This window comes from Scardinius erythrophthalmus, assembly GCF_964197995.2.
Source record: "Scardinius erythrophthalmus genome assembly, chromosome: 7".
Lineage (NCBI taxonomy): Eukaryota > Metazoa > Chordata > Actinopteri > Cypriniformes > Leuciscidae > Scardinius > Scardinius erythrophthalmus.
This window is the reverse complement of record NC_138227.1, coordinates 33,538,478-33,563,314: the sequence shown is the minus strand read 5'-3', so window position 1 is coordinate 33,563,314 and position 24,837 is coordinate 33,538,478. Positions and strand designations below refer to the sequence as shown.

The window sequence follows — 24,837 nt, the reverse complement described above, 5'->3', positions numbered from 1 at the left end:
GTGACGATTGTTAGATAATTATATGTTTAGTGCCATTGATCTATTGGTAGAGAATGCTGTGTTTTGCATCATTCACTGAAAAAAATGATTCGTTGAATTTAATCAAATTTTTTATGGTAAGTGGTTGCACACAATTGATTTTAGCTACATTTAAACAAATGCATTAAGTTTAACTTAATCAATTTCAGTTCAACTTAATGCATTTGTTTAAATGTAGGTAAAATCAATTGTGTGCAACCACTTACCATAAAATAATTGACTAAATTCAATGAATAATTTTTTCAGTGTTGTTAGTGCACTTGACTCACATGCCGCTGATTGATTGGTGTTCGAGGCTGATTAGGAGAAGGGCGGGTTGGATTGGAGGGTGAATTTTGGAGGCGGAGCAATGAAGAGAGGGGTGTGATTGTTTGGGTTGATTCATTATCAACAATGTCCAACAGCATTTTTGATATATAGCTAAACCCATAAAGGAGAACTCCGGTCAATTTTAACATTGAGCTATTTTTTTTGTACATTTGGAGTGCTGTCAATACAGAGAACAATGGCAAAAATCGGTGTTGCCTACACTGAGTTATTCTATTTTTAAAATTTGCACCCTGTTGACTTCAATGGGGCAAGTACTAAACCTGCTTTTAGCCTCTTAACATCCTCGACTCGGCAATCGACTACTTTGGACTTCAACCGAAAAACAGGATGTAAACACAGGTATTTGCGCTGGCTTAAATAACATCATTTTTATACATATCTTTCACATCTACTGCAGTCAGATTCACTCGTGTTCACTCTGAAGGAATCACTCACATTTTCTGTGCACTTGTAATGACACATCAAGGATGTTAAGAGGCTAAAAGCAGGTTTAGTACTTGCCCCATTGAAGTCAACAGGGTGCAAATTTTAAAAATAGAATAACTTGGTGTAGGCAACACCGATTTTTGTTGTTGTTCTCTATATTGACAGCACTCCAAATGTACAAAAATATGAGCTCAATGTTAAAATTGACCAGAGTTCTCCTTTAATGAGACCTACTAATATATATTGTTAGTGCCGAGAATATTCACATGAATAAATGTTTTAACAAGGACACTAAGATCTCAAATATTTTCCAAATAATATTCTATACTGGTATACTATAGTATACCTATTTAAATTAGTATAAATTGGGTCTTCATAAATTAAATTATATAGCTTCTCCTGAGGATGATCAGGGTTCTATGGCATCTAAAAGATCGAAAACCCCTGAATTAGACCACCCAGATTACACAGGATTTTTAGACTTATTTGAGCTAAAGTAATTAAATGTGTGTTATTATTATTGTCTTGATCATTAAAAAATGTAAAATGTCTATATCATCAAAAAGCGTTATATGCTTACTGCCTACACGGAAGGTGACAGGGCTTTTCCATGTTGTCTTCCACAGCTGGTATGCAGGCCCTGTTCAAAGTCTCATCCTGCAGGGATAAGATAAACTCCACAGTTGCTTTCAATGGGAAGCTTAGAAAGTATTTCTTTGCTGCTGAGAAGGTTCGGTGGGACTACGCACCATCAGGAATGGATAAACTGACCAATGAGTCGCTGACCAAACCTGGGAGGTTAAATATCTGATTATAATTCAGACATGCACTGCAATTAGAGAAGGTTTATGACAATTGACAAATAATTCAAAATATCATCCTTAGTTTTTCAGAGGTGTTGTTTGGGATGGATGGTGGCCGACTTGGTGGAAAGTATTGGAAAGTGGTGTACAAAGAATATACAGATAAGAGTTTCACTTTGAAGAGAAAACAAACCAGTGCTGAGACTCATCTAGGCATTTTGGGTAAGCCTTTTCATGTGGATTTAAATCATTTTGATTTAGATAACATTTTCAACCTTGGTTAGATAAAAGTGTTACATGAACTGAACCGAACCTTTGTCACATTTACATTATGGTGTCTGTAGGTCCAGTTCTGAGGGTTGAGGTTGGAGACACCCTTCAGGTGATGTTTATGAACAAGGCTGACAGAATCTGCAGTATCCAGCCACATGGTCTTCAGTGCGACAAACCATTTGAGGGTGTCTTTTATCAAGACAGTGAGACTTATTTTACCCCTTCTGGCTAATATGTCAATCAAAATGTTTGTTTTGTCCCAGAGAAATAAACGTCTTTTAATGTATTGTAGGTATAAAGAGGAAAGGATATCAAGTTCAGCCAGGTGAAACGTTCACCTACAGGTGGCAGTTGAAGGAGGGACCATCTGAAAGTGACCCACACTGTATTTCTTACCTGTACTTCACCTCCAGTGATCCAGTCAGAGACACCAACTCTGGTCTCATAGGCCCCCTGCTGGTGTGTAAGAAAGATGCACTGAATTCCAATGGTGCTCAGGTAATATGGGAGTCAAATGTGTAGCATCATCAAATAAAAGGAGAGATTTAAAATAATTAGCATACAAACTGTCATCTTGACCCATATGCAAATCAGCCAATTTATATTAAAATACTTTTATTGAACAATATTACTTTTATGCAATATGATTTTTCTTACAGAAAGATGTGGATTGGGAGTTTTTTCTGCTGTTTTCTGTGTTAGAAGTGGATTTTACTATTCTTCCAATATTGTGTATCTCCGCTTCATCTATCAGTGGTGGTGCAGGTCCTCTGCCTTCTTGCTGTTGGCGGAGGAGAACTCACGTTAATTTCAGCCTAATTAGAAAATGTAACAGGTTGGATTAGAGACCATTTAATTATGTGAAAAGAGCATTATACTACATTGAAACAGCTGCGGCACATTAATATAGACACTGAATTATATTTATTTACAGTTTTTCTCGATTGCTTAAACACTATAACCAGGCTTTTGAACTAAAATTTCAAAACCATAATGCCATTTATCAAAAAGCACACCCATTTCACTAAACTATAAACACTATTCCCTGTTTTGACACATGAGTCAGATTTGTTGAACTGTCACTGCAAAACTCTACACACAAATCCCTTCATTTCTCATTGCTAAGACCATGTTCTCATATAGAAAGCACTAGCATTCAAAATTGTTCACTCAATCAGCACAGCTTTAGCTCAGTTAGCACACAATTACCCAGGTGGAAACACTAAGAGTCAAAATTTAACACACATCAATCAGAACCTTCAATAGATAGATAAAAGGGCCCAAATCAGTTTATTGCGTTTTGGAACAATGGATCCAGAAAGACATGAAGGAAGAGATCGAGGAGGGATAAGAATGAGGAGGAGGAAGGGCAAGGATAAGAAGACAAGCAGTCTCAGATGAAATTCAAGCCACTCTAGTTGCCCATGTCTTTGTCAATGGTATGACTATGAGGGAGGCTGGGCTACGAGTAAGGCCAACTTTGAGTCGCTTTACCGTCGCCTTGAGAGCCTTCAGGGAGGTGTGGTGACAAACAAAATTCTATCACTGAATAAGAGACAAACATTTCCAATAGTCTTTGATGAGGTTTATTTTCTTGCAAGAAAAGGCCAGCAGTCGTACAGTCACACAGAGTAACACAGAGTGTGACAGTGAAGGGAGGGCATCCTTTCTCCTTTATAGTCTGGACTCCCAGAATGTTATCTTTTCTACGCAAATGATGGTATTTCAACCACATGTGGAACATTCTTAGACGTGTCCATCATATTGTATCCTTGAGTGGAGACCCTCCTGTCACGACCAACACTCTTTACCATTCCAATAAAATTCGTATTCCATATTAGAATATGGTTTGTGTGTGCTCTTTTACTGTCATATGGTGGTCACACACATCTTACTGTAAGTAAATATAAAAAACATTTTTTTGAGGAGAGAGTAAAAAAAAAAAAAGAGTAAAACAGGAAAAAAAAAATATTTTTGTGTGTGTGTGTGTTTTCTGTGTATGAATAAAAATGTGCCAATGTATCCACTGGTTGTGTCTTTTGTGTTCATCGTGTGAAAAGGTTTGTGAGGGGGGAACCACAAGCAACATAACTTTCCAGTTTTGGAAATGTTGTTTTGAATTTATTGCACCAGTGTCTTAGACTATGTTGTAGTGTGTGTGATTTTGAGGGCTTGTGTGTCCTGTCTGAGGGCATAGTTTGGTTTTTCAGCGAGAGTGAATGGTTTTGAGTGTAGAGCTTCATTTTGACCTGAAAATAGGATGTTTGGGGAATTGGGTGAGACGTTATGGATTTGTGTTTATAGTTTTGAGAATACGAGGCATAGTTTCAAGAAATGTGTTTAAGCAATCGAGAAAAACTGTAATATGTCAAATGTTTGTAAAGTCATATAGCCTACAACCATGGACGTTTTATGCTTAAAGGGGGGGGGGGGGGGTGAAATGCTCATTTTCACTCAATCTCCTGTTAATCTTGAGTACCTATAGAGTAGTATTGCATCCTTCATATCTCCAAAAAGCAGTGTTGTGTACTCGAGACTCGGACTCGGTCTCGGTCTCGAGACCATATTTTAATGGTCTCGGTCTTGTCATGGACTCGTGTGCATTTTGACTCGGAATTGACTCGTACTCGAACATATTAGGACTCGGACTTATTCCCGAGTCCACTCGAGTCCCATTCAAAATATTTCATGATTGTTACTGTATGTTAATATTTCTTTAAATTGTTGTTTGATTGAAACGTCCATTGATTGCTGACTTTCTTGTGCGCAACTGCGCATGACTTGAGACTAACGTTCGCGCCATGCAAATGCAGCAGGAGCCTGGTCAGATGTGATGTGGAGCCTCTAGCTCAACTATGTATTGAAAATGTCTGCCTTATCATCCATAATTCAGTTTGCATATAAGAGCCACACAGAATTCGTGTGCAGTAGGATGCGCGACTGAGTCGAATTCGCGTCCACCACGCCGCGCTAAACGCCCTGGATGCGCGTAAACGCTGTTATTTCTTGATATTTCTTGATAACAGTCCGCTGCGAAGTATAATAACACACCGTTGCCATGAAAAACAGAGCGTTGCTATGTGGACAAGAGCACTTACTGATTGTAATAATTGTAAGTAATAATTGTAATAAAATGACCTTTACACACCACCTACTATGTGGCCTTTTTACCATTACAGTGTACATGATTCCATGGTATATTTGATTTACTGTTTGAGTATGGTGCCAATTTTATTGTTACCACCAAATATTTTACATATTCTTGAAGATATCTTTAGGTCTGTTTTTTTAGACCCAACCTTAGGTTATCCAACCTCTCTGGTCTCCGTCTCGACTCGGACTCGACTCTCTTTGGTCTCGGTCTCGACTCGGACTCGACTCTCTTTGGTCTCGGTCTCGACTCAGACTCGACCCTCTCTGGTCTCGGTCTCGACTCGGACTCGAGTGAGCTGGTCTCGACTACAACACTGCCAAAAAGTCTTTTGTTTTATTATATTTTTAATTGAAAGATTGAGTCTTTCCGGAAAAAAACGAGCGGCTGGGGGCGGGCCGTGTGGGCGAAGCTTAGCTGTGCTAACGAGCCGAGCTAACAACACACAGAGACATTTATTCAACAGTTTTACTCACCGTTCCAACGCACGACCGCGAACCTTTATCATTGTGACTGCTCGATCCTTAAGCATTAGACGATCTGCGATCTTACCGGAGAAGTGCCCTTAGGACCCATATGAGGAAATTCCTCTCTATCTTACGTAAGACAGAGCCATACTCGAAAAAAAACTTTCCGAAACTTGTGACAAACCGGAAGGAGTATTTTTGGAACAAAAATACTCCTTCAAACGTACAACTTAGTTTTTGAAACTTTGTCCATGTTTAGCATGGGAATCCAACTCTTTACCAGTGTAAAAAAACTCAGTATGCATGAAATAGCATTTCACCCCCCCCTTTAATGATTTAACTGATTGAATTATGGTTTTATTGTTCAATTTTAGTTGCTGCCACATTATTTTATTATTATTATATATATAGATATATATTTTTGCCTGTGGGATACCATGAAAATGAGTATTAGTTCAATAACTTACCGTTCTGCCAGCCTTCTCCTCTGATATTATAACAGTGAATAAGAATTTATCGGCTGATATCGATATGTGGTCGATATATTGTGCATCCCTAATTCAGATTATCTACAATGTCAGGCTCTGCGAGAGCGGATTGGAGATTATGACAGATTGTGTTTTGGGATAGCCCGGTTTAAAACCATGTTCGAGGCAGTACAGCAGATAATTGGTGAAATCGATATCCGGGTGGTGAGAGGCAAGAAATATTCACAATAACAGACATCACTGAAATTTAAGTGGAAGAGGTTTATGCAGTGGTAATCAACCTTCTTGTTCCCTGGATGAGAACCAGAGGTTTAATCCACCCATTTCCATCAGTTTGGATGTGGATAAGTGGTCTTGCCATTCCCAACATAATAAACGGGCATTATCCCATGTACCTGGTAATCAGCAAATCACAGAAACAAAGGGACTGTATGCCTCATCTCACATGATTTTTTTTCTGCATTTCAGTTTTTTCATATAACACTTTAGGATCTCAGGGAGAACACTAAGCTCAATGGCGGCAGAAGCAGCTGTCATTGGACAGCATTACATTCATTTTATCTATAGAAAATGTAATTTTAAAAAATTTGTTCCTCTGTAATAGCTATTAGCAATCATTTCAGATTACTAGGGCCAGAAGATTGTCCAGATTTTAAAGACGGATGATGCTCCTATTCAGAAATATTTACAAAAAAGTTGATATTTCCTATATTCAGTGAAAGGCATAAACAGCACGTTACAAATACAAAGATTTATTTGTAGAGAGATGTACATAAGGAATGTCAAGGTTGCACAGCAAATTATTTTTTACTTGAAACAATAATGCAGACAGAAAAAAAAAACATCTGTACTTTCAGTTCTTCCTTTGGTTTTCCAAAAATATCACAAAATATCTATCTTTTTTCCACCTCAAAAATCAGGTACACTCTATTTGACCCTCTCAAATAATCAACAAAAATATGTATTATTCTTTCAAAACACTAATATACTTTACATTTCATGAACTTTGATTTGGATCTAAATAGGATTATGAAGCGTATTCAATCAGACAATAGTACACTGAGGATATTTTTAATATACACTCAGTAATAACAATACGATATCACAGTCTCAATTAATATTGACTTTTAATTAATAATTAATTAAATAATTAATAATTGCCATTTAATAACCTTGCTAAATCTAAAAAAAAAAAAAAAAAAAAATAGTATGGCAGAAATGGCTGTACAACTGCATCATAGAACCAAATAAATAAATAGAGTATACCGGTATATCGTTTGGAATAAATAATACCAACTAAAACGACAAAGAACTGCCCAAATAATTAATTTCTTAAGTGATTGAGAACTGTTAGGAAACAAAACTGTCAAACAGTAATGTGACCAACTTTTCTTTTCTGAACTTCTGTTTTATAAATTCTTGTTTTAGCATCCAAACAGCTAAGAGTGAATAATTATAATCCTTCTCTTTATCTGTTAGAGTGCAATGCCGTGTTTGTCTCGCTTGCAAGGCAATAGCACTTATATAACTTACTGCAACTTGCACATTGTGTATATAACCCACAAAAGACAAATATGCCCATGAAACTATGTACAGCAGAAACCAGAAGTTTCAAAAACAATTTCTTCATTTTCCTTTACTCAGTGCGTATCCAGCATGACAAAGACAGCAGAAGTTCAGCAGCGCAACAATATGCTGTTGTTGCTGATCCTGTTTCCTTTTTGATTATCAACGCATATAACACTACATATAGGGTGAGTGTCAATGCACCTTGCAACACATGAGAGCATCAACATATATATTTATATATTATGGACAGGTTTATGAGAGCACAACAAATACACATGCTCACAGAGCTTTAAAAGGTAGCAGCAGCAACTCTCAGCAAAACCTCAGAGAACAAAGAGCAGATCATGGGATCAAATAATATATGTAATATAATGCGGAGTGATATTCATGAAATCTGGACACAAGCAAACATCAAATCAAATTAGGTGGGATAATACAACAGAAGTAATGGTAATAATGTGGCATTCAAAGATCAAGTTAAGACAATTTTTTGAAAAATGTTACAGAAATAAAATCAAACCCTCGTAAATGTCCTTCTCAGACCAAGACACATTCAACTGAGATAAAAAAAAAAAAGAAAATCGATCATGACAATATTTTTTGTCATATATAAACCACTGAAATGAATAGGCTGTCATATTTACTTTTTTTGTTTGAGAGCCATGAGGTGATAATGCTTCAAATAATTTCACAGTGATAAAACGACATTCACAGGACGGTACACTGACAGGCCTTTTGGGACTGGTTTACATGAGATGCCCATGAGGACAACAATCTTACCACGACTCACGAGTTAAATAAAGCTATACTGATCTGCGAAGCAGGTTGTTCTTGTCAGGCTCAAGAAACTCTTCAACTAGAGCAGTGGTCACTTTTCTTAACTCCTCCTCCAGACAAGAGATATCACTGCAATGCAATTGAAAAAAAAAAAAAAAAAAACATATACATAGATCAAATTTATTCATAAAATTGCATTTTCTCCTATATATTTAAGATTCGAGAAAATCAGGTAAAGTCTGTAAGATAATACAGCGGCCTCAAAGAGTGTAAGGACATTTAAGCCACACATAAATGGCATTGTATTAGATATCACAAACAAATGATGCTTGACTTTCTCGGAACCATCTTTAATCATGAGCCATTTTTGCAATGGCATTTAATGAACTGAACAAAGTAGTGGATCCATGTCAGATACTCAAGAACACACAGGTGTCCCAACTAGTTATCACCTTAACTATGGATATGTTCTAAATCCATTTTCTTTAATCTGAATCCTTTTTGGTTACACTTTATTTCGATAGTCCACTTAAGACATTCTATTAACTATAATTACCTTTGCAATTACATGATAACTAACTTTGAAGACAACATACTTTAAAGATAATTTGCAAAATGTCAACTAGTGTTAGTGGACTGTTAGGGTTAATAGTAGAATAAGCAGACATTGTTTATCTGTGAATAAAAGCCTAAATTCAATTGGTTCCTCGTATAAAGTGATTGAGTCTCTTCAGACAATTTGGACTAAACCACTCAATTCATATGGATTAGTTTTATGCTTTCTTTATGAACTTTTTTGAAGCGTCAAAGGGGTAGTTTCATAGCTGTCTATGGAGGGACCGAGAGCTCTCAGATTTCACCAAAAGGATCTTCAAAGATGACCAAAAGTCCTATGGGTTTGAAACGACATGAGGGTGAGTAAATAATGACAGAATTAAAATTTGTGGGTGAACTAACCCTTTAAATAGACAGTCTAATGACTAACATTCTAATGTCTCATGGACTATCGAAATGAAGTTGCCACTTTTTTTTTTTTTTTTAATAAATGCCACTTGATTTGGCATTTTATCTAACAAAGACTTTCATACATTTAATTCAAAATTAAAACAAAACCAGCTATCCAGTAAAGTAGTCTAGTGCCAACAAAACCATCCATTTTAAAACTTCTAATAGAAGATACAAACCGTTCTCCTGGTGGTGCACAGAATTCCGTGTAATACTTGATCTTTGGCTCAGTCCCGCTGGTCCTAAGCGTGGCAACAATGCCATTCTGAAATGTGAATGTAACCATTTGGCTATTTTTTGTTAATGGAAGGACCTAAAAGGAAATATTAAAAGAACAATTATTCCAGTCAAACTGTTTGTCATTGACCTAAAATCAAGAAATATACAGGAGATCTGCTATGACATACACATTTTTTGTCAGGCTGACTGCTGTCATAACCAGTGGTCACATCTCTGATGTGTGTGATGCAGTAATCACCACATAATTCTGGGTATACACCCGGGCCTCCGAAGTTGCGCAGACGGCTAAATATTCTGTAAATAGTGGGTGGGTCATTGCAGAGGACATAGGATGTTCTGGAAATGTGATAGCCGTATCTGGGGTACAACAGTGAAGAGAACAATCAGAGTATTATGATCAAAGTAAAATGTGAAAGCAATGGTACAGAATCACACTAAAATATTTCATAGTTCTTTGAAATCTTCAATAATTATCAAGTACTTAAAGAAAACCAAAGAAGTGTAGCAGAATAGACCCTCACATTTCATAGATGTTGCATAGTTGTTGGTTCAAGGAAAGGTTTTTGGTGTGCAGATAAGCAGCCATCTCAGCCACAACAGCTGATGTGCTGACTCCATCCTTATCAAGAACCATGTTCCCACACAAAAACCCTGGCATCAAAATAAAGGATGAGACATAACATTATTGTTCCAAATAGTATTGTTTTGAAGCCCATTGACTGTGTGGATTTTACAAGCCCTGTTAAATTTTAAGCAACTTAAAATGGTGTTCACAACCCATTGTGTGACATTTCAAAGTGACAGAGGAAGCTAAAAAAAGATCCGACTTTATCCTTTGGGAATCGATTAGATTATGAAAAGTGTGTTATAAGGAGAAATTTGAATAATTGTTTTGTCCATACAAATTCAATGTGCTTCAAAACAACACTGGACCCCACTGACTAAACGGAATCCGTCTCCCCCCAAACGCTGAAACTACTGTTTATGCAACGCGCATTGTTTCCATGACTGTCCAAAGCATGTGAATATAAAGCATGTGACTGGCTGCCTGTTGCGAAGCGTCAAGTCTTAACATTTAAACATCGTTTTAGACAGTTAGTCAGGTTTGACATTGTGTGAAAAGTCCTTAAATGTTTGGAATGACAAGGTGAGTAAAGGACAACAAACTTTTTAATTTTGGATGAACAATCCCACTAATTTAAAGAATAAACAAACATGCTGGCGACAGCATTGCTTGAACTTTATGTGTATCTGCAGTTAAACACTTACCAATGGATTCTTCAAAAGAAAAAATGACCTCCTTTCCTGCTTTTGTTAATTCATGGATTCTATTTCCAATCCATTTGAAGCCAGGCAATGTTTCCTAGGATGAAAGACGGCAAAGTAAAAATACCAAAGTGCAGTAAGAAGTTAAACTATTAAGCAGTGGCCTTGTATTTTGTTTAGCAAACCAATTAATTCAGATCAGGGGTTTTCAAATCTGAGGGAAAGTGCTGCACAAGGAAGTGCTAGGGTGTATGTGGAAATTTTTAGAAAAACAGAATAAAGGTGTTTTAAAGGTGCTCTAAGCGATGTTGGGTGTAGTCACTTCTTGTTGACGTTCAAAGTATTTGTTCCCTCCCTTCCGTGCTTCCTGAAACAGTCATGAACCATTTAGAAAAGCCAAACTGGATTCACCTGTCCAGCAAAAACAGAGCCACCTGAACTTCGGAATGGAAGCTCTTCTGCCGGCGGAGTTCTCGCCACCTTTTGAACGCTTTTCTGATGTAACTTCGGGACTTTGCACGTTCCTTCTCCTTTTCCCTATCCTTTGTTATTTGTTCATCGGAACGTCGTCTCTTTGGTCTCTTTTAGTCGTGTGTCATATCAAAATTCTCAAGAATATACATTTTTAACGTTAGTCGTTGTCGTTTTCTAGGACACCTCTCCTCTCCCCACACCTCCCTTCATGTGCACACACACACTAACCCCCCCCCAACCCCCACCCCCAAATCATTCTTGTCGTTTATTGGCTGGAACACTGTTTATTGTGTTTCGTGGTCCAGGCTGGGCCAGTTTGTTTTTCTTGCCGTTTGTGGAGCCTGGGCTGTCCACAGAGACCGCGTTTTTTTTTTTTTTTACAGTGTGTTCAGGGGACAGGCAGCTAGCGGATAGTGAGGAGATGTTTGCTGTATGTGACAAAAAAATTTTTGGCCTAAAAAACGTGTGACATCGCTTAGAGCACCTTTAAATAACATTTTACACATATTTTATTGGGTCTTTATACATAATAAATTATAGCTGCCTTTTTAAATTTAAGGATGTGGTCCTTATATGAGCATCCTAACCCCTGATTTAGATCATAATCTCGATTCAAGAATAATAAAGCACTCAATATATTTTAAGCCTTAGTATAGTACAAACTTCAAACTGAGACTTGAACTAACCTCAAAATGAAAGCCTTCAATGCGTGCAAAGGCATTAAGTATTTTGGAAGAAACGGTGGTGGCCAGCATGTATACTCTTTTAGTGTCTGCTGGGTCAGGATGTGTTTCCTTCCAGTTAAACAACATCCACCAGCCGAGCAATGCAGCTAACTCATTTCCCGTGAACACTTTCCAACTGCAACTGCCCATAAAAAACAGAGAATACTAATTACTACTTAACTCAAGAGTTCAGAACAAGTACTGATACTTCTACGTTTTACTGCTGAGGGTATTAAAGATAAAGTACTTGTCATTCTGCTCTGCAACAGCCAAGCGATCAGCATCAGGGTCTGTGGCCACGACAATCCGAGCCTCTTCTCTCTCAGCCAAACGAAGGGACAGCTCCTTAAACGGTCAGTGCAACACAACTCAATGGTTACAGTATGTCCGCATGTTAAACTAGCATTGTTTTCCCCTTCACTGTGCTATAACCAAGGGGTCATGGTTTGGCTAGCTGGTTTTGGCAGGACGCAATTACCACATATAGCAAGAACCCTTGGTCTTTCAAAGACAAACTTAATAAATCCCTAATTAAGAAGCAATTTTTTTGTAATTGTTATTGTAATTAAATACATTTTGTAGTTATTTAGAACTATGTAACTTAATATAAAGTTATAAAAGTCGAAATATAAGAAGAAAAAAAAAAATATTTTACCAAGACAGATTCTCCTTCCTCTGGGTTAGGACAACTGACAGTTGAAAATTCTGGATCTGGATCTTTCTGTTCTGGAACAGGGATCGGAGGTGGGAAGCCAAACTGCTGAAAAGCTCTCTGGACAAAGTTGTGACCAACACCATGGAAAGATGAATGCACAAACTTCAGGGGAGACTTTGTGTTAAGTTCTCTGCAATAAAAAATAAATAAAAATAAAAAATAAAAACTTTGTGAAGGAATGCATTTAAAAAAAAAAAAAAAAAAATTAAAATCCAACAACCCCCTGTATGTTAAAACACATACTTGAAAAATAATTACTTCTAAATACTTAGTTCCTCTAACTAAAATAAATTATTTAGACTTTGTAGATCATAGTGCTTCTGAAAGTCACCATGAAATAAATATTGACCGTTCTTATCTTTCATGAAATATTGCAGTATTTATATAAGTGATTTATCTGTGCACACACACACATATATATATATATATATATATATATATATATATATATATATATATATATATATATATATATATATATATATATTCTGTGTCCTTGTAATGTTTCATCAAAATAACTTCCCCTCCCTCTTGCAGCTCATCTCTTCTCTGATGATGTGTTTACTGGCATGAGGGCGGGTCAACCTGTCACTCATATGAGATCCACCAATAGCAAACCACAACCATCCAAAAAAAAATTCTTCATGGACAAAACCCTACATCAATTCATCTGCCCCACATTTTTCTTATTCGAGAAGCCGTTTCACTCAGATATTTTTTAAATATATATACACATATACATATATATATATATATATATATATATATATATACACACACACACACACACACACACACACACACACACACACACACACACACACACACACACACGTATATATATATTAATGAGGGTCCTAAAGGGTTTGTTGTGGTGCTCAGTCCAATCCACTTTAAACAGCGTTTCTCAGAAATCGCTTACTGCATCTTTAATTTGTTTCCTTGAATAATTACTTGAATATTTAGCAATTTTTGGTTATTAAAGACAATACTTAAAGTAACGTGTACAGATTAATTTAAAAGTATTAAATCCAATTTATTAATATTTTACTTTGTAGATAAATAAGAAAATTAGAAAACTTTTTTTTTTCAGTACATGGTGATCTCCAATTGTGGAAAAATGGACAATTTTACTGTTATTGATATCACCTAATAAAATGTTGATTTTGTGATTTTGTCTTATATACAAATAAGCATACCATTTTGATTGTAGTAAATACAAATGCACCTAAAAAAAAGTCTAATACACACAAAAAGATTATTTGTCAGGATGTGAAGAACCTTCAAACTGCACAAACTGTTCTTTGTAAAGGAAAAAAGGTTTTCTAGAATATAAAGGTTCTTCACACTCAATGTCACATTTATGGCACCAAAACATACTTCTAAGAACACTTCTCTTAAGTTTTTTGGGAAACCAAAAACGGTTCATCTATATCATTGCTACGAAAAACACTCATCGGTTCTTCCGGGCACTTTATTTTTACGGTTTAAAAACACCAACAGTACACTCTCTTAGTACAGGTGAGAGACTGCACCTGTGGAAGCAGACAGTGTTTAGCTCTTCCATGTACCAGCGGCAGACGTCCTCCAGTGGGTCACTCCTTAACAGGCTGCTCTCAACTAGGTCCGCATTCCAGGACTCGGTCCACGGTTCAGTACTCTCCTCAATGCAATGCAAGATCCCCTTATCGTGTGGCGAGGAGATCTGTGCACCATTGTGCCAGTAAACCTACAGAAAAACACAAGGTTGAATCACATCAATTGAACACCTTGTTCCTGTTCTGAGGTATGTAGAAGACATACTTGACTGCGCGCTTGTGTTACTTTCAAAAGTCAGTGCTTTTAAACTCGTTTACAGTCCCTTGCAGCAACGGACCCCTTTCAACCCCTTGAAACATTTCAGAATGCAACAATGAACAAAATCAAGATTTTAGGCAGTTGGACAGGTCTATTGTAATTAGGGTTGGGTATTGTTTGAATTTTAGTGATTCCCTATTCCCAGTTTCAATTACAACAAGGTAAAAAAAAAAAAAAGGTCAAACATTCAGATATCAAACCTATTTATTCTGTCTTTTTGCAAAACATTGCATTGCAGCTGAATACCATGAACAAAAATCAGCAGCCAAAAGAACACTTACATAAACTTTTGCCTATGCCATTAACAAAAATACCACAGCAACAACTAACTAACTAATATATAGGCTAGTTCAAACATAATTAAAGAAAAGAAAACAGTCAGAAATAAAATAAGAACAAATAAATACAACTGAACAAATAAAATAAAGTGTTTTATTTCTCAGGTAGTTCTAGTACATACATTGACAATCAAATGTCATCAAATGTAAAATAACACTGCATTGTCTTCACATTACAAATAAAATATAGGTAAATCCTTATTAAAGTTACAAAAGTGATTTAGTCTAGAATGGAGTAATTTTTTCTTTGTCTTTTGATTAACATTAATGACTGCAGAAGGTATATTAGGCTGCTTTCATAAGAGCGAATGCACAGGTCCAATATACTGACACACAAGCGTTTTCTTTCTTAACTGTTTACATTCACAAAATCAGCTTTGTTTAAAAGGATATTTTGACAATTTTGTGTATGTTTGTCCATTCAAGCGCATGAAGACGTGAAAGAAGTCAATTCAGTATTTGCGTACTATATGAAAGGCAGCTTTTCTGTGCACACACATAGTATGCACATTACTGTATTCACACATATTCATAGTGTGAATACCGAATTATGTTCTTGTGCTTGAAAAGTTTAAAAATAACATCAAAATGCGCACAAAGGAATTGATAGGCGGAACCAAAATTTTTCATTGTTTTTCCACCACACGTGAAGTGTGTGCCAATAGTAAAATGCAATGTTAAGTCTCAGAAGAAGGATCAAAGGACTCCTTATTTTGGTTTTATATTATTAAGAAGAATTTTACAAAAAGAGAAGGACATTTCTGACAATATACACTTACTTTGCCACATTTACAAAGTCACTGCATTATATCTATAAAAGATCCTGCAGAAGAAAGTAAATGATGACAATTTTCATTTTGGGGTGGATTATACCTTTAAGTTTGCTAGGCTTAAAAGCGTGTATTATCGAAAAAACTAAAAAGGGCAAGTAACAAGAATAGCAAGTGTGAGAGTGTTATAACTCCTCCAGCTCTTTTATTGCGGTTTTTATTTTACACTTTCAAGACAATTCTCTTACTGTGATGCAGCAGAATGATCTGAAATAACTGAAAACTGTAGGTTTGAATTATTGAACTCAATTTATTAAAAGCTGCTCACCTTGTACCCATTGTCCTCTTTTCTGTTATGAGAAGCAGTGATCATGACTCCAGCTGCAGCTCCATACTTCATCACAGTGTATGGCTGGAGGACAAAAAAAATGGAAAGACAATTCACAGGATTCAAGATAACTTTCACCTCTTTTCTTTATCATCATTGCTCCTAGGGGTAATTCCCAAGACAGACAAAATATAACTGTAATTAAAACAAAATCTATCAATAACATTTTCTTACCACAAATGGGGTAGGCACATATGTAGAGAACAAATAGACAGGGATATCTTTACAAAGCATAACAGCTGCAGTCAACCTTGCAAGCCTGCAGATAAACCAAAGGGTGGGAAATGTTATTTGCACTGTTTTATCTGATGTAATAGAAAAAATATTTATTACAGCAAATGTAGAGTACTGTATAGACATACACAAATATAATTCTAAAATATAGACGCAAGCAGCAATTAATGGGCTAAGCACAAATGAATAATAAGTTATCAGACTGCAACAATAAGTAGGCTAATTAAAGAAATCTTTAGATAAATTTGATGCAAACCAGCTGGAAAATCATAAATAAAATTATACAATCACTAGTAATTTGATTTAATTGCTTAGCACTTTGGACCAATAGGTGGCGCTGTTACCAAATTGATGTGTGGTCAGTGTTAGGTGACAATGACACATTCAAAGTTTGGTGTCAAAGCCTAAGTGTTTCAGAGTTACAGCCACCATGCAATCAAATTTGTTGATGCGTTATTGGAGAATGGTTTCAGCCCATGCCGGAAAAAGTTCAGGGCTTTTTTTCTAAATCGATTTTGGTAAAAATCAGACCAACTGTCTAGGGAGGAGTTTGAAAAAATCTTTGTTCAAAGAAATGCAAAATGGCAGACAGCAAGTTCAACCAAACATTGCATAATTGGTATCATTGTTCTCAGTATGACTCAAGGAATTGATAAAGGCCAGTTTCATTAAAATATGATAAATTAATCAAAAGCTTTTAGCATTTTTATTTTATTTTTCATTATTATTTGAAATCAAACATTTTACTTAAAGTTTTGGAAAATTTCTAATGAAATTTTAAGTGCCTTCAGGGTATGGTCCTGCTGACACATACCGAGTTTTAGTAATGATATTCTGATAAGTTCAAAAAATACAGTTCATACAAAATTCGAAATGACTAAAATGGCCGATATGGGAAAACTGGGTATCATTCAACTCGGTATGCTGCACTGAATTAAAAGAGACCAATTTATGACTTTTGGGCAAACAGTTAAGAAGTTAGGCAAAAATATAAATTTTTCATATCTCCTGACCAGAAGGTGGCGCTGAGCCAAAATTGTGCATGCTGTTTCAGGACATGCTTGAGATGACATGTACCAAAATTCATCTCAATACGCGAAAGCAGGGATAAGCAACGTCGGTCCTAAAGTACTGCTGTCCTGTAGAGTTTATCTCCAGCCCTAATCAAACACACCTGAACAAGCTAATCAATATCTTCAGGATTACTAAGACTACAGACAGAGGATTTTTTTCAGGGTTGGAGCTAAACTCTGCAGGACAGTGGCTCTCCAGGACCGACGTTGCCTATTCCCTGCACTAAACGGTTGCGGAGATATAACCTTGCAACTAATTTGGCATGCTCTTCGTCAAATTTGTTTGTGTGTTATTTGAAAATGGTTGTTATCATCAACAAGCTTTTAATAACTTTTTGCCAGCATGATCTGAAGAAGATCTGAGCCAATTTTGGTGGAAATCAAACTTGGTGGAAATATTTCCATGACTTAAAATTACATCATAGGCAGGGTATAATTAATTTTTTGTTTCTAGCACTTACGGTTCAAAATTTACTAGAATAAATGTAAGTGCAACTTTGGACAGTTGGTGGCGCTAGAGGGATTGAGTTAGAGACTCCAAAATTGCTGTGGTTAATGTTCAGACTCTCCTCTATCAGTGTACCCAATTTCACAACTTTTGAAACAACGATTAACAGATACAATAGATGCCATCGCACCTTCGTTGCTGGGCCCCTAATAAGTAGTTTAAGTTTGTATGATCCAAAATTCCAGTCGTATCCTGTCTAATCTGGCTATAGCAATTAGGTTAATGTGTTTTCAAGACACATAACTAATCAGAATATTATATATAATGCAGTCAAGGTCATGATATAACAGAAATTACAGTACATATTATGCAGAGTGGCTAGGTGAAACATTTTAACAGTAACCTCTAACTCTATTGCATTGACTCTAGAAATGTGCTTTCAGAACAAAGAATGCAATTGATGAGTGCGCTCAACATGTGCCTGAATGCAGCACTATTGTTAAGTGCAGGGAGAGAGAACTCGTATTTTTGCTCTTGTCCAAAAAACAGGCAGTTTTGCTGGTTCTTTTTGCAGACAATTTTACTGGTAAAACAAGACATCTACTTCTACATCCACCAATGTTCAATTCCAACAGAGTTCTTTCCTCAACAATCCAAATATATTAGGGTGAAGGTGAGTTTAAAGGGTTTTCTTAATCAATTACTCACCCTCACTTTGTTTAAAACATGTCTTTTTGTGATTCACACGAAAGAAACGTACAGTTTTCAAAATCACATAAGGTAGGAGATCATGACCGAATTTACATGTATTGCATGAACTATACCTTTAATTGAAAACTGAAAATTAAATAAAATTTAATTTGTCACCTACTATACTATATAGTTTTGGGATTACAGTACATATGCCATCTAGTTATGCATCTCCACTTGCATGTGCAACAAATGTTGGTGCAAATCAAAAGATAAAATACTAGCCTATAAAAATATTTAAGAAAGAACATTGGAGAAGGCTATTTTGTTGATGCAGCTATGAAATATGCCAGGTTATAAACACTGTGAAGGTGTAATTGCATGTAGACAGTTCATATAATGGAGTGGAGAATGTTACCGTTCACTGGTGCAGCCACTGCTTGCTTGGGCACGAGTGTCATATCCAATCACCAGCCCTCTTGTTTTCAGGTCAGGGAAATATTTGGCTAAATAGTTGTGCATTCCCTACAACAATGAAGGAAAGACAGACTTATCATAGTTATAAAAACAGAATGGGCCATGAATAGCCTAATACTTGTCAAATAAATATCAAACAACTAGACTGGGTTTGTGTTCATAAACAGTATTCCAGATAAATGTGCCCTTGTTCACTGTTGAAATGGACCATTTTCACATCTCTGGGGTTCTCACAAGCGAAGTCGTCATAGTTGAGTACATTTTTATAGTGGTGAAACGGAACCTACAACAAATATAATTTTTGCGTTCTCATTTGCCCCAATAGCAAAAGAAAAAATCCATAATAGCGTAAAAAATAATGGGGTTAAAATAATTCAGCAGAAGCAGGGATGTTTAGACCAGAAGGAAATCCCCGTCCCCCCTGGCAAATCGCACCTTGCTCAAAATCATGTTTATAAAAACTCTTTCTGTATAGGGAACCCCAATATATATTTTAGCAGAACTGCTTTTGAAATTACGATTGGAATTATTATACAGATGTAAATTCAGTCATTCTGTTGGATAATATTTGTTCCTTAGTGTAAAATGGAAATGCATGGTAATTTTATTTTATAAATATAAGCAAATAAACAATATGGTGTTACAGAGTTTTAGAACTAGACAAATCTCTCTGCATTAATAATATAAAATGCATTAATAGCCTAACATAAAAATAACAGGAGTCCACGTTTGTTCGGGATTTGAACCCGTGTCATCTAAAATGATCGAAAGCTAAGTTCTACCACTCGGTCACGAATTCACAAACTGAGAAATGCCCAAAAGTTTGTTTGTCCAGCAATTAGTGCTCGCTCACACGAGCGAGAAACACTCTTCATTCGTCTCATTCCTCAATAGAATAGTAAAAATAATCAGCTTCATTGCACCCAATTTATTTTTGTTTGTTATTACATTTATTTTTTTTTTGTTATCACGCTGCTCCCCCGGGGATTAGGCTTCTGTTGCCCACTGACGTCTACAATATGAAATATAGGCTATATTGTTGTCGTCTCTATTTTTAACTTTTGATTCTATTTTTCTGTTCTAAAAAATGTTTCTATTCTGTTTACCATAGTTGTAGTATTTCATCGACATTAACCCCACTTACATTTCAAAATGTGGTAATTGCTGCTGTTTTGCACAATATCCCTTTGCGCCACCTGGCGGTCATTTCGCGAATGACTTTGAAATGTGACTGGTTTATTTTTGCCGCGGTGGTAATAGGCATTCTGGTTGACTACCTAATGTACACCTAGAATGACTTGAGGGTGAGTAAATCATGGGCTAATTTTCATTTTTGGGTTAACTATCCCTTTAACTGCTGTATTAAAAACACACTCGCAGAAGGGGTCATGAATTGAGAAATCACATTTTCCCTGAGGTCACTGTATTTTAAAGCTATCCTGTGAGTTTCAGAAGTCAAAACTTCCTTGTTAGTCCAAAAACAGTACTGAAACCAGCAGGCAAAAAAGTAAAGATTTGAAAAGCAAATGCTGAGAAAATGGGAATGATTTGTATATGTAAAGTATAATGTACAATGAGCCAGCAAATCATTATCGTAAAATAAACCCTGACAGCCAGGTACATAACATGTATTTTTGTATGTATATGATGACATTTGGAATCCCCCATTTTACTGCTAAAATGGTTACTCTTAGTATTACTTCTAACCGTATCTCCTTATTATCATCATTATACCATATGTTTTTCGGTTTTCACTATATCAGTCCATTACTATGGAAGCTCGTTTCCACCACAGAATAAAAAATTAAAAAGGTAATTGTGACTTTTTTTTTTATCTCACAATTCAGACTATTTTTCTCAGAATAGTAAGATAATATAAACTCACAATTCTGAGAAAAAAAAAAGTCAGAATTGTGAGAGAAAAAGTCGCAAAGTTTGTTGGATGAAGAATGCAAATAGTGTGTTTTTACTTCACTCTTGGTGTAAACAGGCCCTCACCACATTTAAGGTCAAAGACTTATGCCTTTGTTAATATCTTTTTCACGCGAGAAGGAATACCTGTTGTGATCTCATCTGCATGCTGTTAACCTGGACTTACCTGTGTCGACTGGATGACAGTTAGGTCATTGATGCGAGCAAACCCCGCTCCCATCGGGGCTCTCAAGCCAGCTGTTCCAAACGTCATCCTGGAGCACAACCTCCTCCTCAGCTCCACCACACGCCCCTCTCGCACCAGACACTCGATCTGTTCCCGTGTCTGAGGATTCTATAGGCACAAAAACTAATGTTGTCAATTCAAATTTCATACAAGTTTTTTGAAAGGTTTAGTTCACCCAAAAATTACACTTCTGTCATAATTTACTCACCCTCACATCAATCCAAACCCATAAGACTTTGGTTAATCTTCAAAACACAAATTAGGACACTTTCAATGAAACCTGAGAGGTAGAAGATCCAAAAGGACATAAAGGCATCATAAAACGATTTAGGCGGTTTAATCCAAGTCTTGTGAAGTTAAACACTTAATATGATGAAGAGATTTAATTTAGATTTTTATTTAAATCTAAACAATAATTGACACATAGAGTGAAGTTATGGTTACCCGGATAAACCCTCTCAGGATTCATTGAAAGAAATTGTGTTTCAAAGATTAACCAAAAGAGTCATTTTAAGGTGAACTAACCCTCAATACGATTATGTAAAAAATAAAATAAAATAATAATATATATTATTATATATAATAATATTATGTAGACTTCTTTGACATTAATGAGTTTATGCATGGGTTCAGGTTCTCTTATATATATATATATATATATATATATATATATATATATATATATATATATATATATATATATATATATAGATTGATAGATAGAGATAGAGATAGAGATAGAGATAGAGAGAGAGAGAGAGAGAGAGAGAGAGAGAGAGAGAGAGAGAGAGAGAGAGAGAGAGAGAGAGAGAGAGAGAGAGAACCTGAACCCATGCACAAACTCATTAATTTGTTATTTGGAAGGATTTTTAAGGACAAACAGGATTCTGGTACACCGCAGGCCATAGCAAATGTTAAACTATTGATCTGATCAAAAATCAATAATATCCTCACATATAAAAAGTGGGCAGCACCAGACACTCTTCCCAGCTGGGATCAGTAATGATGAGTCAGCGCGAATGCATCTAATCATAGATTTTTTTTTTCAACAGTCAGGATGGAAAATTAATATTATAATTTTTTTTTTCCTTCTGTTGCTTGAAAGCTTATCTCTGTGGCATAGACTGAACAGGCTTTCAAATAATCCAAACATGTAAGCTAGCTGTGAGCCACCCAAATATGTGAACACAAGAATGTCTAAATAGCATTGGAAGTAGCCTACACAATTAGTAAAAAAAAGTACCACTTAAACATATCACAAAAGGAAATGTGTTACTTTCCGTCTATTTTTGCTGAACTAATGGCTTTTTATTACAACTGCCAGCTGACAGCTGGTTGCTCTGTAGAGTACTACTATACACCAGTCATCCAGTGCAGGCCGAGTTTGACATTTGCAAGAAGAGGTCAGCCAGGCATATGACTATTAAATTTGCCTGAGCTAAAAAGAACAAAAAATAAATAAAAAAAATGAAAAAGAGCTGCAAACTTTACTTATATCAATACAAAACAATGTGTAATTTCTGAGAATATCACAAAAATAGCTGTTATAATGTACCACATTCTCTGAAGGCTCAATATTTAAAGCACAAGCTCCCTTTGGCATCAAATCTCACTCTCTTTACAGTATGATAGAATAACAGATTGACAGAGAGGCTGGTCATACTGACTCTGACATTCAGGTAACAGGATATGACATGCAGGATGACACTTATTTATATGATACTTCATAGTACTTACTTCAATCAACTCGTATAATGTAATAATATAGTCTTTTTGGACAAGTGCCTTACAAAAAAAGTAGGCCTATGTCAATTTACAACCAGAGTTTTTGCTACCATGTTTTTTAAGCATTGTATTTCTGGAAGAATCTTAGAAAACCATGTAAATATACCATAAAGCATCAATTTTAGTGTCGGAATTCTGATTTCATCACTGTGGCATGGTGCAACAACAGTACTTTTTGTAACGGGGCAATACCATGCTTTTTGTAGACAAGTAGGCTACCATCTGTTACAAAAGAGTACTTAAATGGTACTTAAATTCATACGCCAAAGAATTTACATGGTACTCCAAGGTACTTCCAGGAATACTGTTGTACTACTATGGTACATTATTTATAGTGTTTCAAATTACCATGGTATTACATTCTGATACCATATATCTACCACAGCCCAACATTTGAATGACTCAAGTTGGTACTGCAATGCAGTGAAATGCAACGTGATATTGAATGTTTCAGAGGCTTTATCTCTTAACTTTGCATTGTATGGTCATAACACAAAAATGAATTGCATTTATGAGCATATGAAAAATTAAAAATTAATGCTCAGCCTCACAATGACAAACAACGTCTGAACAATATAAAAACACTTTGCAAAGCGGCTGCCAGTCGCAATGGTTGGCAACCAGTCCTAATATCAGTGTGATGAGGTTTAAAACTAGTTGCATTCTCACCTTATCCCAGGTCATCCATTGACTGATCGCTTTGTCCAGGACCAGGTCTCCAGTGCTACTGAGACACTGTGAGTTTGCGTTGAGGTCTCCGTTAGACCCCATTTTAGCGGTAGATCCAGACCTCAGATTCGTAGCTCAAATCCAGCTGCTTCGTTCAAACCGGTGCGACTGAATGTTATTGCGGACAGCGTGCTCGGAAATTAAAGATTAACGGCGTGACGTCACCATTCAAATAGGTCACAGACAGACTCACAACTCAATTCATCGCGCTATGTGCGTATCAAAATAAGACTGTTGTCCATCACGTTAGTCGTGTCCATGTACACAGAGCAAATCGCATTTGAATCTAAATGGTTTTAAAAACTAGATTTTCAAATAAAACAAATAATTCAAGAGTAAACTCACTGCAGCTGGATAGTTTACTTCAGAGCTAACAGCATTTCCTGCAGTAAGAGAAGCTAGTGAGCCACATGCAGTTAGCATTGATGGATTTAGCCGAAGTGCGTTTGTTGATGATCGGCAGTTCCGTTATGAACGCACGTCACGTCGCAAAATATTTTGTAAATGTTTCTCTATATCTATAAGAGTGTTGGTGTGGCTTTATATCACGTAAAAACTGCTGTGTCCATCAAACTTTTAGCTAAGATGTAGAGACAACTCATGGGTGGGATGGGCTTAGAAGGGGATGCTGGGAAATTGATTTTTTTTCCCATGTTTTCAGGCAATACACGGGTTTCTTGTATACAAACAATACCGGATGCGCGCGCATCCAGGAGGCAAAAAACCCGCTATCTGTTATGCCGAATTCTGTAAAGATATTGTAATTAACGTAGATTTCCCATTGTTTGTAATTTCTTGTTGACTTAATAATAAACTGCAATTTCAGAGTTGGATCTGTTTGTTTGTGTTTCATATTATTATAACATATGTAAAACGTCCAACTGTTTACGAATCCGGACATACTGTGATGCATGTATGAATTATCATGTTAGACTAAGTTAGTAATGTAATGTTAGCAGTGCAGCATTTGCTTTTATATAAGTTAACCTTGTTTACGTTACGTTACTTTACGACCTGCAGCATTTCATGACTGCACATATAACGTTACATTAGTGTAAATCAAAGATTTGACGATGGATTATGTAGCCTTAGTACCTCCGACCGTGGCGATTATATTAAAAAACTTACTCTCAGCAATGGTG

At 36.2% G+C, this 24,837-nt stretch overlaps 1 protein-coding gene across 2 annotated transcripts; it reads right to left on the bottom strand.

The window, feature by feature from the left end:
- Nucleotides 1-6,715: 6,715 nt before the first annotated feature.
- pgm2l1 (phosphoglucomutase 2-like 1) lies at nucleotides 6,716-24,327 on the bottom strand. 2 transcript variants are annotated; one of them, XM_081369731.1, is made up of 14 exons: nucleotides 23,636-24,327; nucleotides 21,122-21,289; nucleotides 18,965-19,071; nucleotides 16,276-16,360; nucleotides 16,042-16,125; nucleotides 14,284-14,477; nucleotides 12,689-12,878; nucleotides 12,281-12,378; nucleotides 11,995-12,175; nucleotides 10,838-10,931; nucleotides 10,090-10,219; nucleotides 9,736-9,925; nucleotides 9,508-9,641; nucleotides 6,716-8,452 (listed from the first exon to the last, which is right to left on the bottom strand). In XM_081369731.1, the coding sequence occupies exons 1-14, from the start codon at nucleotides 23,735-23,737 to the stop codon at nucleotides 8,350-8,352; spliced, it is 1,860 nt and encodes a 619-aa protein (XP_081225857.1). In that variant the 5' UTR covers nucleotides 23,738-24,327; the 3' UTR covers nucleotides 6,716-8,349. The 2 variants fall into 2 exon arrangements, 1 of the variants encoding a protein (XP_081225857.1); XR_014030401.1 differs by having other exon boundaries at nucleotides 8,315-8,452; nucleotides 9,807-9,925.
- Nucleotides 24,328-24,837: the final 510 nt, after the last annotated feature.